This window comes from Python bivittatus, unplaced genomic scaffold (assembly GCF_059951505.1).
Source record: "Python bivittatus isolate LINGU-HERP-01145 unplaced genomic scaffold, Pbiv_v1 ctg000080_np1212, whole genome shotgun sequence".
NCBI classification, from domain to species: Eukaryota; Metazoa; Chordata; class Lepidosauria; order Squamata; family Pythonidae; genus Python; species Python bivittatus.
This window is the reverse complement of record NW_028277035.1, coordinates 51,959,472-51,976,994: the sequence shown is the minus strand read 5'-3', so window position 1 is coordinate 51,976,994 and position 17,523 is coordinate 51,959,472. Positions and strand designations below refer to the sequence as shown.

At 38.1% G+C, this 17,523-nt stretch overlaps 1 protein-coding gene across 1 annotated transcript in view; it reads left to right on the top strand.

The window, feature by feature from the left end:
- The window catches only part of SFMBT1 (Scm like with four mbt domains 1), a 111,006-nt gene that overhangs the window by 49,029 nt on the left and 44,454 nt on the right, over nt 1–17,523 (top strand). Inside the window, exon 2 of the mRNA XM_088134078.1 lies at nt 9,268–9,420. Coding sequence (XP_087990204.1) covers nt 9,393–9,420 — 28 coding nt within the window. The 5' untranslated portion in view covers nt 9,268–9,392. The remainder of the gene's footprint in view (nt 1–9,267; nt 9,421–17,523) is intronic.

The following is a 17,523-nucleotide window of genomic DNA, read 5'->3' as shown; positions in this document are numbered from 1 at the left end:
TGTGGTCAATTGGTCTATTTTGGGGCATGAGTCTAGTGCACTCAGACTGCCTCCCCAGGAGATCTAATGACCTGACCCTGCTGGTCTTCTAAAAGGCTATAAAACAGGGTTCCTCAACCTTGGCAACTTGAAGATGTGTGCTGGCTGGGGAATTCTGGGAGTTGAAGGCCACACGTCTTCAAGTTGCCAAGGTTGAGGAACCCTGCTGTAAAAGACTGGGTTTTCCCAAGGAACTAGAACTAGGTTGTTAGTGGAGGCTGACTTTGGTGAATTTGTGACTGAAGATTATGTATGAAGTGCCTTGGTTTTCGTATTTTTACTTGGTATTTATTAAGTTTGTTTGTATTTCTCTTCATGCGTTCTTTATTGTTTTGTATTGTGAGCTGTCCAGAGTTATTGTTTAAGGTGGGTAGCCATATGTTTCCTAAATAAAAATAAATAAAAGAGCAGTAAACACATGCCCCGAAAAGGCAGGTTACAGAAAGGAGGAGCTGCTTCATATGAAGAAAGGTAGCACTCCCAATGCACCAGGAATGCGCTCTCCTGCCCAACCCTGTGCCCTTCTCCTTGCCTGTGACCAGGCTGTTTGACAAGTTGGAGGGATGTGAGATGAAGCTTGTTGTAGCAATAAGCCTCTTGGAGAGTTTTATCAAGGGGAGAAAGAGCTGTCATAAGTAAGAGATATACATGCACAGGACTAGCGCTCTGTCAAGAGAATGTTGATTCCGTTTCTTAAGCACTTTCTCCTAAGCACTCTTTCAAAAGACTGGTAAACCTGTGTTTATGAAGAGCCTAAATAATACCCCACAAGGCATTATGTGGGCAGACTCCTCTGTGGAAGCCAGCTTTCTAATCTCTTTTGCAGCCCGATGCAAAATGTCTATGAAGGGAAAGTTCCAATGCCTGGATGCTGGAAGGCATGCCTGCAGCAGCCTGAAGTGGCCAGAGGAAACTGGACAAATCTCAACCTCTGTGTCATCACCAGAAGTGTCATAGATCATGACCACAGCAAGATTTGTGTTGGGACAAAAGAGAAGATACTTCTTTTAAACTGGAACAGCTAAAGCATCATTTAAGGTGTCCTCTTGGTGAACTGGGGATGAAATGAAGGCAAGGTCATGATGAGGACGTATCCTTTAGAGACAGTGGGGTATCTTCATGTTGCAGTTAGAGGGATGAAAGGATGAGCCCCTAGATGGAAATTACCAAACTCTTCTGCGATTTTGCAATGTTAAGAATTAATTTTAAAAATCCAAGACTGTAAGCCCCATCTAGAGAAGCAGTGGGCATCCTGGTATCTGCAAACTTGGTGTTGCTATTTCCAAACTTAAGGAGTTGTTGGTTGAACTGGAAAAGGTAGAGCTGCTATTGATGTTAAACCTGTTTTTTAAAAGTACCTTATTTATCATAATATTGTGTTAATCAAAATACATGTTAAATTATTTCAGTTCAGTTGTTACCTATACGTGGTCCTGTGCACGGGTTTCCAACTTTCACAAATGATCAAATCAAAGTCAGATCTTGGTTAAACCTAATAATCATGGTACTGCTAGCTACAAATGTTATGGTCTTTGTTAAAGATGTTTGTTTGCAAAGATCATTTGATCTTCTGTCATTACAGACATTACTTTCTTCTCTTCGGAGTGAAATCAGTGAAAGCCCAGCACTTAGTCTTTGGTCCTGGTGATCCTGTGGTTGATCATATGGCTAAATAGCATGAAATCAAGCTCAAGTTCTCTGGAATTGTGACATTATTTTCATTCAACAGGCTGAATTCCTATCAACTATATTTGGACCTTTTCCCTAGCATCTTTCTGCTTTTGCTTTTCAGATACATAAACATGTTTTTTTATATATTTTTCAGTTTTTGCAATGGTTTCATATGATCACTGCTCTCTCTCACTTTATAGCCTGTTATCATTTGCTTGTAATGAAACAGACTGCTGCCTTTGTATTTTTGCAATTTTGATTTCTCACTGAAAGCTTTCTCTTATATATAATATGTAGAATGATAATAAAGGCAGCAAGCATTATTTGTTCAGAGCTGCCATCCTGATTAAATGCTCAAAAGAGCATTTACTTTAAGCTGTGGTATTGAAAGAGTTTTGTTTAGCATTGTTCTTCCTTGTTCTTACTCTGCAATAAGTAATGGAATTGCTTGTTTAATGAGTTCTCCTTGATTTTGTTCCTGAATATTTTTTTCACTGTTTCAGCATTTCAAAGCAGCAAGGTTACACATGAGTTGTACCTTACTTAAAATAAGCGTGTACAGAGATGAACTTATAATTTAGAGAACGTTTTCTGTTCAGAAATATCTATTTGAAATACTGAAATGTGGAAATGAGCCATAAATGTTCTTAATATTGTTCTTCCTCAGCATTTAAAAAACATGTTAAAAATAAGAGTATACTATTAACATTTAAGGTCTGTAGGTAAGGATCTAAATGTTTAAAATTTCACAGTAGAATGCTTAACAGAAACTCTGTAAGTAACTTGCAGTTGCCAACATCTTGAAAATCTATTCATTCATTTCATTTATCAACATGATCAGATATTTCAGTCTTGCATTGGTTTAAATATAAATAATGGTGAAACTGGCAAATGGTACCCTAAAGGATGCATTTAAAACAAAAGCTATATCAATATTTTTCTTCCATAGAATGATCTTGGTATATTATAGGTGTCTGTGTTTAGTTCCATGAATATGTGTGTGTGTGTGTGTGTTTTGCATGTGTGCATGCTTAAAAAAACTAAAGATGCACTTGTGCTACATTCCTACTGAATGCATGTGGATTTCTTGGCAGCATTATGGAAGTGGTTTGCTATTGCTGTTTTCTGGTTGTTTTTTTAAAAACTTTCCTAGGTAACCAATATTTTAATTTTAAAATACATCTTTTAGTGTACCATTTCTTTAATAATATATAGCAGTTTTCTGCTAGCAGGCATCTTGTATATATTTAACTAAGCTATGCAGGAATGCATAAGTACACAATTAATAACTTAGGGCTTCATGGGGAGCTCTCAGTTCATATGGAATTTTTATTCCCGTATATCAGTGTTTCTCAAACTTGGCCACTTTAAGATATGTGCACTTTAACTTAATTCTTAAAGTGGTCACATTTGAAAAACACCACCTTACATAATAAAACCACTATCATAAATACAATAACACAGAGTCACTATTTTGTATTAATTACTGATTTTCCTGTTTGATCTTGTGATCAGTTTTAACTTACGTTGTCCTGTACCTGCCATTATCCTGGCATAATTTTTCTGCTTGAATTTTTTTATGAATACCATTGTTTCAACCAACCTCTAGTGCTGAACATTTCGTAGCATCATATACAGGTAGACATTAGCAGAGCAGTTGAAGATGTTTGTAGAATGTGAGCATTTGTACTTGTCGATTTTGGCACACTTATGTAACAGCACACTGTTGTCTTTTTGTTATTACACATCTCTTATTTCATACAAGCACACAGAATTGCCTGTCATGACAAACACAAGATTGAAAGAATTATTTCTTTAGGTGTGTATAAAGCTGGTTACTTGCTATACTTTGACAAACTGAGGAAAACTGCCTGGATTGTACAGTGTTTTGGCACATGGGATAATATATTATGATTGATAGTCTAATATGGAGAGAGAAAAAAGCAGAGCAGAATTTGAGAGGTGGTACATGGGAACTTCTGTACTAGTAAAATGTTGGGGTAGAGATTATCTAAGAAATGAAGAAACTTACATTGTTTCAGACCAGTGGGAACACAAAAATCCTTCATTAGTTTTTGGTCAAAAGTATCTGGAAATTCACAGTGGATGAATTTGTATCTGATTTCCCAACATTTGTAAAATATTCAAAAGAGATTAATTGCATTAATTTGAGTGGTAATGTAGAAGACTAGACAAAAAGCTTAATCATTATCAGGGACTATGGAACCTATGAGAATGAATGTCCTGTGGGTGGGAAGAGGAAATACAAGTTGAAATGGTGCAGAATTAGTAACTCTGCAACATTTGATCAGTTGGCAACTTCATCCATTTTTAGCGAGATACTTTATTCCTTAATAGCCAGACTTACAAAGAAAAGGCAGTGTTAAACATGTGAAAAAGAATATGATTGAAATAAATGAAGATATGGCCAGTTCAGAACCTCAGAGGCTCTGTGTTTTCCACTGATTTATACTGATAGGATGCTTGATAAATAGCCTAGGCTTAAATATAAGCATCAAAGTGACTTGTTTCCAGAGAAAGCTGCATTTATTTATTTATTTATACCGGACCCATGTGCCCTCTGGACCCCAAGGCTAATGGTCAGGTGCCCCTCCCCCATTGTTGCCCCCTGTCAACTGTCACTGAGCATTCTACTTTCTCTTTAGGGAGTTCTGATGATGTAAGTCAACACACTCCTGAGTCTGTCTGACTCTGCTTTCTGGAGGAGAGACGGTTGTGAGGAGTCATTTAGGGTGTTAGGCTTCTTAAAACTTTAGGAAGAAAAACAGAGGATGTACTTCTTATCTCTTTCATATTATTCCTTCTTTCTTTAGGCCTCCGTCTCTTAAAAAATCCATGTTTCTGTATTTTTTTTTCCTACTGACTATCTGCTGTCGCTAATTTTGATAAATCTGAGTGCTGTGATGTATAAGGGGGGAGATGTTCAGCATATGTGTATTTGATAAAATATTGGTGAAGAATTTTTCACCTATTTCTTTTTTTTTTTTTTTCTTTTAACAAAGTGGTCATAAGCATAGGGATCTGCGCATCTCCTCAGGGTGTTAGGATTCTGCTTGATATCTGTTCTTGTTCGATGCATTTGAGATAAGAGGATGAACTTGTGCCACAGTTCAAAGCAGGTATCCTCCATTTGTTCTGATGTCCTTGCTCTTCTTTGACCTTGGCCCTCCAATCTCTACGGTTACAGTGTTTGGCTGTAATCAAAGAGCAGATGAGGGTTAGCTGCTGAAAACTGAATCCAGAATAGGCTGAAGTCATTTAGTTGGCGACTAAGCATAGCTTTAATCTAAAGTGTCCTGTGTACTTCTTGTCTTTGTTATATAACATTAAAAAAAAAAGATCAATTTCATTTTTTATGAGAGCCAAATTCTTTCTATCTTTTAATCGATCGCTGTTGTGGGATTGGGGAGCTAGTTAGGTGGAAGTGTTTGGGGACGGAAAAGCTTTTGTATCTTCCAGACCTTGGAATCAGTCAGAATCAGGAGAGGACATCCATTACTTACAAAGTTAGGAAAGCTGCCATGAACCAATGTTAGCTTTCGCCCAGTTATAAACAGCAGGCTCTGCAGACTCCTCATTATTCATTCTCTCTTCCTCCATGCATTTATTTAATCCAGTGAATCAAAAAAAAAAGAGAGAGAGAGAGAGATCTAAAATCATAGCCTAACATTAAAATTATCACATCTGTAAACAAATCTGTTTTATTTTTCTATATTACGACAGCTGTATTCAGAAACTTTATAACAAGCACCATGTTATAATTTAGAATCTTTTCCAAATATTTATTTAGTCCAAACTTTGTTTACATTGCTAATTGAATTTTTCTTTCCTAAATAGAAAACTATAGGACCCTTATGTTAAATACTAGTTTACAAATATATGAAATTATCAAAACCATTATCCCAATTTTTAAAAAATAAACTAATGTAAACGCTAATTGCCATACTCTATGGAATATTCAAAATAGTTTATAATTTTCTAGTGACAGATTATCTTGTTATCCAGTAATTTATGTTAGGGAGACATATTAAATAAAATTATGTAAATTAGAATAAACAAAATATTTTAACAGGAATTGGCTCCTTCTACATTCTCTTCATTCTCTTACTTTATGTGTAAAACACATGATTTGTGCCTTTAATTCAGTTATAGGAAATTACCTGTCAATGAAGGATATAAATCTACAAAGCTGTTGTAGTTAACCAGAAAAAGATTGCATTAGTTTTTTTATATGCTAAAAGAAAGATCCATTTTGATATTTTAAATCCTTAGATATTTTGGCTTTTAGAACATTAGCATATTGCCAAGTAGTGACTGCAGTAGACTATAAATTCACCCACTTTGCAGTTTTATTTTTGTTGCAGTTCATAGTAATTGGTAATTATATTTTCACTCTACAAGAGTGAGCATGCTAACATGCATTCTAAATATTTCCTTACCTTCTCCTACCTAGATTAGTATATATAGTATTTTTATTGGGTTAATTATTCAATCACCTCTAGTCACAGCATGACCCTTTATCATGAATAAACCTTTAATTCCATGAATTTGTTGTGTTCACAGATGCATATCAAGCTAACATTAGAACTTGAAAAAACATATTTGGCTAAGCTTTACTACATTTTTCTACTTTTAAATCCAGTATGCTATCTAATAGGGAGAAGTTATTTTTTTACGTGCTAGTGCAATTATTTTCCATATTTGCCTTCTGATTAGACTAGTAAAGAAATCTCTGGGAAAGGTTGCCTGCATTTAAATTCAAGGATTAGAACTTTAAAAACATATTTAGTTAAGCCTTGCCACATTTTTGTACTTTAAAATCCAGTGTGTTATTCAGTACGGATAAGTATAAATTCAATTAAGATTAGTATATCAACAATTAGGGTGTTAAATTCAAACAGAAAAAGTCAAAGTAAATTGATATTCCTCACCTTCAGTTAGCTATGGCTACAATGATGCAAACAGTCTATGTCCAGGACTGAAAACATCTTTTGAATTTTTGACATCAGCATTATAAGTTAAAAGGTGCAGATAGTTCTGCAACTGAGGGAAAATATTTTTCAACTGCTGATAAGCTTCAACCAATTTCTTTTTTTAACTTAACTATTTATTGAATGCTGGGGTATGAGGAGCCTGGATGAACACACAGCTGGGCTTGAATCGACATCTTTGTATTCACTACACCTATTTCTTTACTGAATAAATGTGGGACTGTACAATACCTGAACCTTTTCCCATACATGTTTATTGTTGATAAACCAGGCTGCTGTGATGATGCTGTAGTCTCTTCATTCTGCCTTAATATATTGGCTTGCTGACGATATTCCTCTATTAACCATGGTCCCATTTGGCATTAATTTAGCTATAGGAAATATATATTTGGATATCCCAATTTAGAACTGATTTGAACATAAATTCTAATGTGAATTTAAAAATAAAGCTCTCTGCTGAAGAGCTGAAATAAATGAGGCCCGAGGATACGTAGTACCCATCAGATCCCTTTTGCAGCCAGAAAAATGGTGCCTGGGGTTTTTTTGGGGGGGGGGGTTGGGCGAATTTTTAAGGGGGACATTTGTCAACAAAATTACCGTCTTAAACCTTGCAGGGGTTTGAGGTACCTGGTTCACTCCTTAAAACCCCCAAAGCCTCCCCTCCAGTGGTTCCTGCCTACTTTTGGAGTGCAGATCCCTAGGTGCACCCATTCACTCTTGGATGAGCCTAATGTTTACTTAAAGCGGCACCCACTTCTGAGGATGTATTCCTATCACAGTTCCTGTCCTGCCCCCAAATAGAATATAAATATAAAGCCAAATTAACGGGGGGGGGGGGGATCACATATAGCAGCAAGGAAAATCCAGGAGTAGCAAATAATATAGTATCAAAATAAAAACAAGGCTTCTTAAATACTTTTTTGTAAAGAGGGGGAATGGAATATATTAGTTGGATTTCCTCTGACAAATGTATTCCAGCCCAGGTAGAGAAGCCTTGCCCTCTGGTCATTCTTTTTTTTTTTTTCTTCCTGTTCTGGACAAAGCATGACATCCTTCGATGACTATAGTTTCCTATGGAATTAGCCTCTAAATATTCTGGCCACAAATAATTTATGGCTTTAAAGAAGTTGTATGGAACATCTGGCCCTCCAAAAGTTGTTGGACTAATGCTCATCATCCTGGTGGCAGGCAAGTGGGACTTCTGGAGGGCCAAAAATTCCCCCATCTTTGTACTGAAAATTAGTAATAGCATTTGGAGTTAGCCCATGAAACATATCAGGAAGTGTTGAAAGTGTTACCTGGATTACATCCTAAATGCAAGAAAGTGTCTAATTACATAGGCGAAATTAGTTGATCCTGGTCCATTAAAAGATCTTGCTGAACCGAAATGATAATGAGTAAGTATTCAAAAGCTGTAGTTTCACAAGAGTTAGATTATTCAGCTGTTCTTTTTCGAGGAGTAAAGTATAATCTCTCATAAAAATAACTTTTAATATTATTTGATAGTATACTATTAATATTTAATAGTACACTAGAAAAGGTAGAAAGTCTAAAATTCTTGTTAAGATAGTTTCTTTGTTAGGTCAGCTGAAAATTTGCAACATGACTATAACAAGTTAAAGTTAGCATGGTGAGATGTATTCCTCTGCCTTTTTTTTAAATTGAATTTTTAATCATCTTGCTTTTGAAGAGTTCTGGAAACTCAAAAGTATGTACATCAATTGCTGATTTTCATTTGGCCTAATAGGTATATTGTCTTAATATGGCTTTTGTATTTTCCCCCCTCATAATCAATATAATTAGCTTATTCTTTAAGGAATAGTAAGTTTCTAATACTATGTATCAAGAATCCTGGAGCATTTTGCCAACTACCATAGTAGGAGTTGCTGTTATAACCCCTCTGGTGGCCTTTTGGTTCTGAAGTCAAAACAGTGGATGTGTTCACACAACACATAGAAGACCTGGTTAACAAGCATGTAACACTGTTGTGCCCACCAGCATGTGTGGCTCTTTAACCAGAATGTTAAGGTTACTGTGTCATATAAAGGTTCAATCAAAATATGTATTTATTTTGTAGTACAATTTCTTACTAGTTATCCAGCCCATTTATCTATTGACATTAAGGTATTCCTATCTGATGGTATAAAAACTTTAATAAATTTAGAATTGTCACAAACTTTAAGATATTTAAAATGTGACATGTTTGTCGTGTAAAGAAAATCTGCTTTATGTCACGTAGTTGGAATTAGTTGAGTTATACAAAATTAAAAGCTTTTTATTTTTGATGGACTTAAGAAGTTGCATGAAAGTAAAACAAAATGTACTTACACTGTAAAAGTGAAACTATAGCATTATTTTACTCCCCTGTTTATAATAGGCTATTTCTATAGCAAAATCTCCTCTATATTAGGAAAAAAAGTAGATTTGGGGGTGGAATCAATGATGTGCTGACTAAGTCAGCTTGTTCTAATTCTATAAAAATGAAAGAAATAGGAATGTAGTTCTAGATTATGAATAAAAATATGCTTTTAAATTTTCTTCGTAGGTTTTGCTTCAACACATTGAAAGCTTGAAGAAGCAGATATTGGGATGCTGATAAGATCAAGACAGTGACTGACTTGAGTTTTTCTACTTCCTGTTCCCAAGGAGTATTGCCAGATTGCTGTGGAAATGAATGGAGAACAGCAGCATGAGACAGGTATCACAATTTTGGAGATGGAAATCATGCAAACTCAGCATATTTAGAATCATTTGATCTCAGAATAAATCATGGCTACAATTTCTTTATAGCAGTCTGGACCACATAAAAATAGAATTGAAGATTCCGCTGTGTAGAACTTATTCTTTAATACATAACTTCCTAGTACTTGCTTAAATGGCACATATATGATGTTACACCAGACCTTACTTTTTGTAATTTTTCTTTTTTGAGAATTTAAAAACGATATATTTAACATTTGGAATTAATGCTTATTGTGATTTCATTTTTGATACCCCGACATGCTGTGAGTTCCCATTTTGAACATGTGTGATGTTTTCCTTTCAAGAAATAAATATACAGTATTGACAGAACAAACAATGCCATGATATATTTGAGATCTTTGATGCAACTTTTCATACATGAAGAGCTAAAATACTGGACACTTTCATTAATCTTGGATTTTGGCTTTACTCTCCCCACTTCACTTCCTGTGAAACAGAATACATTAAGAAATAGTGCTACATTCTTCTGTTTTTAAACATTAGTTCATTATAGCATTATGCTCAGCATTATTGCTGAGACACTATTAATAATAATATACAGTTTAATTTCCTACTGAAACATGGTTTTGAATTACAGACATAACACTGGCTTTCTTGATTGTTCATACACACACACACAAATACACACAAACATACATACATACAATAGCTATATCTGTATTTTTCCTTTCCAGAATCAGCTTACATTGAATATAATGGTCATTCTGTCAGCAACTCAGCAGCAACATGAATGTAGAATTGCCGTTATGGAACTATACAAAAGTGCTGGTTATATACTAATAGAGTAGTCCTGCACTCATGCTTATATTATTTTATAATTAGAGTTGTGTTGCAATCAGAATGGTCATTATATACAAAGTATGCTGATCCTGGAAAGGGAAACATACAAAGAATAAAAATAAAAATGGCTCAGAAATAACTGAAATGTCTGCAGAGGCACTGGAAATACTGCAGTGGAAATTGTTCCAGTGACAATAATCACATGCCTGACTAATCCAGATGAATCTAGGGAAGATGGAAGTAAAACCCTAGCCCACCCTGTCACATGTTTTGTATTCACAAAACATAAGATGACATCACAGGTTCCCTCATCAGGTTCAGTGTAGCATATCAGCAAGAACCCATAAATAACAATCCCCAGGCATCCCTACAAGGAAGACTTTGAATTCCTTTATACTTATCCATTCTTTCATGAGCTCAACACCTTAAAAGAAGGAAGGAAAAGATGCAAAATACAACATCCTCGAACCTGCCCCATCAAGAATAGAAATATATTTTGTCTACCAACCAAGAGAACTATTGAGGAAACAGGACAAACAGAAATACAAACTCACAACAGCAAGCTTCAGAGGTCTACCATGAAGATTATGTGATTAGGAAGTAGCGGTGGACATTCAAGCAGGGGCAGGCATGTGCACACTCACCTTTCTGTATGCCGGCAAACCTGAAACTTAAACAATGAGCTCCACAGAGCAGTTTCCTAACCACAGAGCAGACAAGACTCAGAAACATCATGAATTGGTTGACCTTGCTTGTCAGCTTCCTCAGCTGTACCATTTCAACAACTATTCAGGGATACCAGGAACTGAGCAACTTCAGGAGAAATTGGAGTGCTGGGAGAACTGCTCATACAGTGGGGCAAAAAAGTATTTAGTCAGCCACCAATTGTGCAAGTTCTCCCACTTAAAAAGATGAGAGAGGCCTGTAATTTTCATCATAGGTATACCTCAACTATGAGAGACAAAATGGGGGAAAAAATCCAGAAAATCACATTGTCTGATTTGTAAAGAATTTATTTGCAAATCATGGTGGAAAATAAGTATTTGGTCACCTACAAACAAGCAAGATGTCTGGCTCTCACAGACCTGTAACTACTTCTTTAAGAGGCTCCTCTGTCCTCCACTCGTTACCTGTAGTAATGGCACCTGTTTGACCTTGTTATCAGTATAAAAGACCCCTGTCCACAACCTCAAACAGTCACACTCCAAACTCTACTATGGCCAAGATCAAAGAGCTGTTGAAGGACACCAGAAACAAAATTGTAGACCTGCACCAGGCTGGGAAGACTGAATCTGCAATAGACAAGCAGCTTGGTGTGAACAAATCAACTGTGGGAGCAATAATTAGAAAATGGAAGACATACAAGACCACTGATAATCTCCCTTGATCTGGGACTCCACGCAAGATCTCACCCCGTGGGGTCAAAATGATCACAAGAATGGTGAACAAAAATCCCAGAACCACATGGGGGGACCTAGTGAATGACCTGCAGAGAGCTGGGACCAAAGTAACAAAGGCTACCATCAGTAACACACTACGCTGCCAGGGACTCAAATCCTGCAGTGCCAGACGTGTCCCCCTGCTTAAGCCAGTACATGTCTGGGCCCGTCTGAAGTTTGCTAGAGAGCATTTGGATGATCCAGAAGAGGATTGGGAGAATGTCATATGGTCAGATGAAACCAAAGTAGAATGTTTTGGTCTAAACTCAACTCGTTGTGTTTGGAGGAGAGAGAATGCTGAGTTGCATCCAAAGAATACCATACCTACTGTGAAGCATGGGGGTGGAAACATCATGCTTTGGGGCTGTTTTTCTGCAAAAGGACCAGGACGACTGATCCATGTAAAGGAAAGAATGAATGGGGCCACGTATTGTGAGATTTTGAGTGAACACCTCCTTCCATCAGCAAGGGCATTGAAGATGAAACGTGGCTGGGTCTTTCAGCATGACAATGATTCCAAACACACCGCCCGGGCAACAAAGGAGTGGCTTCGTAAGAAGCATTTCAAGGTCCTGGAGTGGCCTAGCCAGTCTCCAGATCTCAACCCCATGGAAAACCTTTGGAGGGAGTTGAAAGTCCGTGTTGCCCAGCGACAGCCCCAAAACATCACTGCTCTAGAGGAGATCTGCATGGAGGAATGGGCCAAAATACCAGCAACAGTGTGTGAAAACCTTGTGAAGACTTACAGAAAACGTTTGACCTCTGTCATTGCCAACAAAGGATATATAACAAAGTATTGAGATGAACTTTTGATATTGACCAAATACTTATTTTCCACCATGATTTGCAAATAAATTCTTTACAAATCAGACAATGTGATTTTCTGGATTTCCCCCCCCCCATTTTGTCTCTCATAGTTGAGGTATACCTATGATGAAAATTACAGGCCTCTCTCATCTTTTTAAGTGGGAGAACTTGCACAATTGGTGGCTGACTAAATACTTTTTTGCCCCACTGTATTTATATATTAATGTAGGAGAACCTAATTTAAATCCAAGGTATGAAATCAGAAAACGGCAGAGAAGGATTCAGCATACACAGTTACACTGAACCAGTGTAGGACCAATATCTTAGCCCTTACCTGAACCAACCAGCCCTTTGGGCCAACTGGCTTTTAGTGTTATATCCTGCCTTTTCTTCTAGAGTTCTAGACAGAGTTCTAGCATATATAGTATGTTTGGGCTGCCATATATTGGCAGAAAAATCTGGACAACTTCTAGATGGCAGCAAATTCACTTCTTTGCTGCCGTCTATTTTTGCAGATCAGCTATTGCACTCCTATAGTATAGTACTTTAATACAGTATTCCATCCTTCGATTTTATCCTCAATGAGCCAGTAAGGTCCAAAGTCACTTGATGAGCCTCCATGGCTTAAGATGGACTTGAACCTACAGTTCTCCTGTCCTAGTCTAGTTCCTAAATCACAACCTAGCATAGGCTGTTATCCATTTGCACACCTGAGAAACTACCTGGTTATGTTTCATTGTATTGGAACATGATAGGGGGAGGATGAGTATGCAAGGAAGTGTGAGCTGCTTTGAATTAGTATATTAATAGTGTCATAGAGGAACAAGCAGGAGTGCCCTGGCCATTGTTGCTAGTCATAGTTGGGACTTTATCCTAGAATGCACAAAAACAGTGTTTTATAAATCTGGTATTTATGGAGAGTAGACACAGAAAAATGAGGATTGTGTGTTTCTGCTTTATTTACACTATATGTTTTGCTTTTCATGGCAACTTAAATGTAGTATATTCATGAACAAAGGAAATACATTTTTCCTATCTCTTCCACTGAAGATAATAGGTCAGAACTTCTTCGTGCCAGGGATAGAGTGCAACATTATGCTATAAAAGGGATACAACTGCCGTTTAAAAGAATATAGGCTATGCCATAAGTAAGCTCCTCCCCTCTGCCTCCCATGAGTCCCATCTGTTTCAGCTGTTGTATCTTTGTTAGCAGATTAACTGCTGGCAGTCCACAGCTCCCACATTTTTTAAGATTATGACGTACCTTGTGCAGGTCCTTTATTAAATCCTTCAGCATATCTTCTATACATGATTACACTGCAGGTTGCAAGAATACAACAATGCTTTGAAATAAATATTTATGTCACATTTTGCTTTTGAATACTTTTGAATAGTACTGTGAACAACTAGCCCAGTACTATTTCCTGGAGAATCCTGTATTTCTGTATCTCATTCTTCTGTATTTGAACTTTTACATTTTAAAACATGCCTTAAACTATACAAGCTAAAAAAATACTTTAGCTCTGAATGAAAGATCAGATTCTTAACAAAAACGTAGCACACCCTTATTATTTTGTGAAGAGAACAAATAATTGGGCCTGAACTATTTTCTATATCTGGTCTTTATAGTCCTTTTTACACCAATGCCCAAAGCTACTTCACTTGAACTCTACCAAAAATTTTCTGTAATACCTTTTTCACTAAATAAGCATGTGGGGATTGTGCATAAGTAAGGGCAATTTTTAAGCAAAATATTACATTGTTCCTTAAAAATATTGGCAAATATTTATAATTTTGGGTTTTTCTATCTGTGGGTAAACCTGTTAAGCTGACTAGATGTTGCTGAATTCCAGCTCTAGTAGCCTCAGCCAACATGACTAGTGACAGCTACTGGGAGTGGCAACTCATCAGTATCTGGAAGGCCACAGGTTCCTCACACTGAAGTATGACACATGTGTGTATGTCCCTGTATTACAAATTAGGCATTTGTGAAAGCATTCTATACTTACTATACAGTGGTACCTCGGGTTATGAACTTAATCCGTTCCGTGACTCTGGTCACAACTCGAGTTGGTCGCAACCCGAGGTAAATTTCCCCATAAAGTTCAATGTAAATATGGTTAATCCGCCCTCCGAATTTGGTCGCAACCCGAGGCAAATTTCCCCCATAAGGTTCAATGTAAATATGGTTAATCCGTTCTGAAACATATGCATTTTATTTTTAAACCACAAAAACATGAAAAAAAGTATAGTACAGCACAGTATGAAGAGGGAGAATGGGGCGGGGAGGCAGTTATTGTTTGGAGGGAGAGTCCCCCTCCAAAAGGACATCGGGGAGATCTCCTTCAGGGGTTTCCTCTCTTCTTTGCCTCTTAGCTGCAGGCTCAGTTCTGGGGAAAAACCTGTCTAAAGTCAGTTGTTTTTTCCTGCGCTGCATAACCCTCCGGAAATGAGAGAACATGTTGTCATTCATCATGTTCAATGCTCTGTTTGTCACAGTTCTGTTGGGGTGGTGCTTCTCAAGGAAATCCTGGCACTCATTCCATTTCGCCATGATGGATTGTATCACTTCACTGCTCACTTCCTCCCCGTCGTCCTCTTCCTCAGTGGAATGCTCCTCGCCAAGCGCTTTCTGTTGCTCACTCTGGAGCTCAGCAAGTTCTTCCGTGGCCAGCTCCTCCTTATGGTCCTCAACAAGCTCCTCTATGTCTGCATCATCGACAACCAGACCCATGCTCTTGCCCATGGAGACAATATCCTCCACTACCTCTGCATCAGACCCTTCAAAGTCAGGTTCAGCGACACATTCTGGCCACAGTTTCCTCCAGGCTGAGTTTAAGGTCCGGCAGGTGACATCTTCCCAGGCTTTGTCAATGAGGCTGATGCAGTGGAGGATATTGAAATGTTTCTTCCAAAACTCTTTCAGAGTCAAGGATGTTTCCTCAGTGACATTGAAACACCTGGTGAAGAGCGCCTTTGTGTAGAGCTTCTTAAAGTTGCAGATCACTTGCTGGTCCATGGGCTGCAGAAGAGGTGTTGTGTTGCGGGGGAGGAACTTGACCTTTATAAAGTCATACTCAGCGTCCATATCATCCACCAAGGCTGGAGGGTGTGCCGGGGCATTGTCCATCAGAAGAAGGCACCTTTCAGGCAGCTGGTTGTCAGACAGGTATTTTGTAACACTGGGTGCAAACACCTTGTGCAGCCATTCCATGAACAACTGCCTTGTGACCCACGCTCTCACATTGGCCCTCCACATGACAGGCAGTCTGGCCTTGTTCACATTGTGTTCCCTGAACGCACGAGGGGTCTGGGAATGGTACACCAGTAGCGGCTTAATCTTCAGGTCACCGCTTGCGTTCGCACACAGCAAAAGGGTCAATCTGTCCTTCATGGGCTTGTGCCCTGGCAGTGCCTTTTCCTCCTGTGTGATGTAGGTTCTGTTTGGCATCTTCTTCCAGAAGAGCCCTGTCTCATCACAGTTGAACACTTGCTGAGCGACGTATCCTTCCACCTTCATGAAGTCCTCAAATTCTTTCTTGTAGGCTTCTGCAGCAGCCTTGTCAGAACTGGAAGCCTCACCATGTCTTGCCACACTGTGGATGCCACTTCTCTTGCGGAATTTCTCAAACCAGCCTCTGCTGGCTTTAAATTCCTCACTTGCTGCGCTGGTAGAGGGGTTTGTCCGCAGTAAATCACTGTGCAGTTTCCTGGCTTTTTCACAGATGATAGCTTGACTCATGCTATCACCTGCCAGCTGTTTCTCATTCAGCCACACTAACAACAGCTTTTCCACCTCTTCCAGCACTTGTGTCCTCTGCCTCATTAAGATCGTTACTCCTTTTGCCACATCAGCTCCTCTGATGGCATCTTTATTCTTCAAAATAGTCAAGATGGTCGACTTCGCCATCTTGTACTCCGAGGCCAGATCAGTCACACAAATACCACGATCGTGCTTTTCTATAATGTCCTTCTTCAGTTTGATCGTCACTTTTTTCTTCAAAGCCTTATTCTTGCCAAGCCTGCTCTGCATTTTCTTTGAAGCCATGCTGACAAGCACACCAAAAACCTTCCAAAACGCCACAAAACACACCACAAGCCTCACCAAATGTCTCCTTGCTACCGCAATCTCGCCCACAGGAAGCCGCAACCGTGTGGCAGCAGGGAAAATGGCCGCGGATCCGGCTCATAACTTGAGGTGGTTTGCAACCCGAGGTAAATTTTTGGGGCCAGAGCTGGTCATAACCCAAAAAATTCGTTAACAGAGGCGTTCGTAACCCGAGGTACCACTGTATGTTAGCACCCTGAAGACACTCCCAGAGGTCAATAATTTATTTATACCATCTATCCTTTGGATTATATTATCTATTTCTGATTACTGTTTTTATTGTATTTTAATTGGTTTTTATTCTTATTTTATTGTAAACTTCCCAGAGTCACTCGCTGAGTGAGATGGCCGTGACTAAATTTGAAATATTAAAAAATACTATATGTACTAATTGAATGAATTTCTTCCAGCAGTCACTGAGAGCTTAGATCAGGCTTTCAGATCTGCGTTGCAAAAACTTGTAGATTACTAGATGGTAGCAGAAGAGCACGATGCAAGATTTTATGGACCTTTTGCTTCCATGTAGTGGTCATACAATTTTTGCAGCCCAGGTCTAGTAGCCTTATTTGGATAAACCTGCCCAAGTACTCATCCATAGTAGTATACTTTTTCAAATTAAAAATACATATTGTTCAGGAAAAAGAACACAACTGACCCTGATATTTCTGTTTAAGGATAGGTCCAATACATAAAATCAGAAGATTGATGCTTATAGACACAGGTACAAATCCAAGGTGCTTATGAAAGCACAGCTGTCCTTTTTTCCTATATCTGCAGATTGCTTAGCGACCACCTCATAAACCTATTTCTCTTTTCCAGTCAATTTAAAATGGAAAGGATTCCTGTTTTTCGTAGAATTTCCATTCTCATTACCCTTGGAATACAGTACATTCTAACTTTTTTT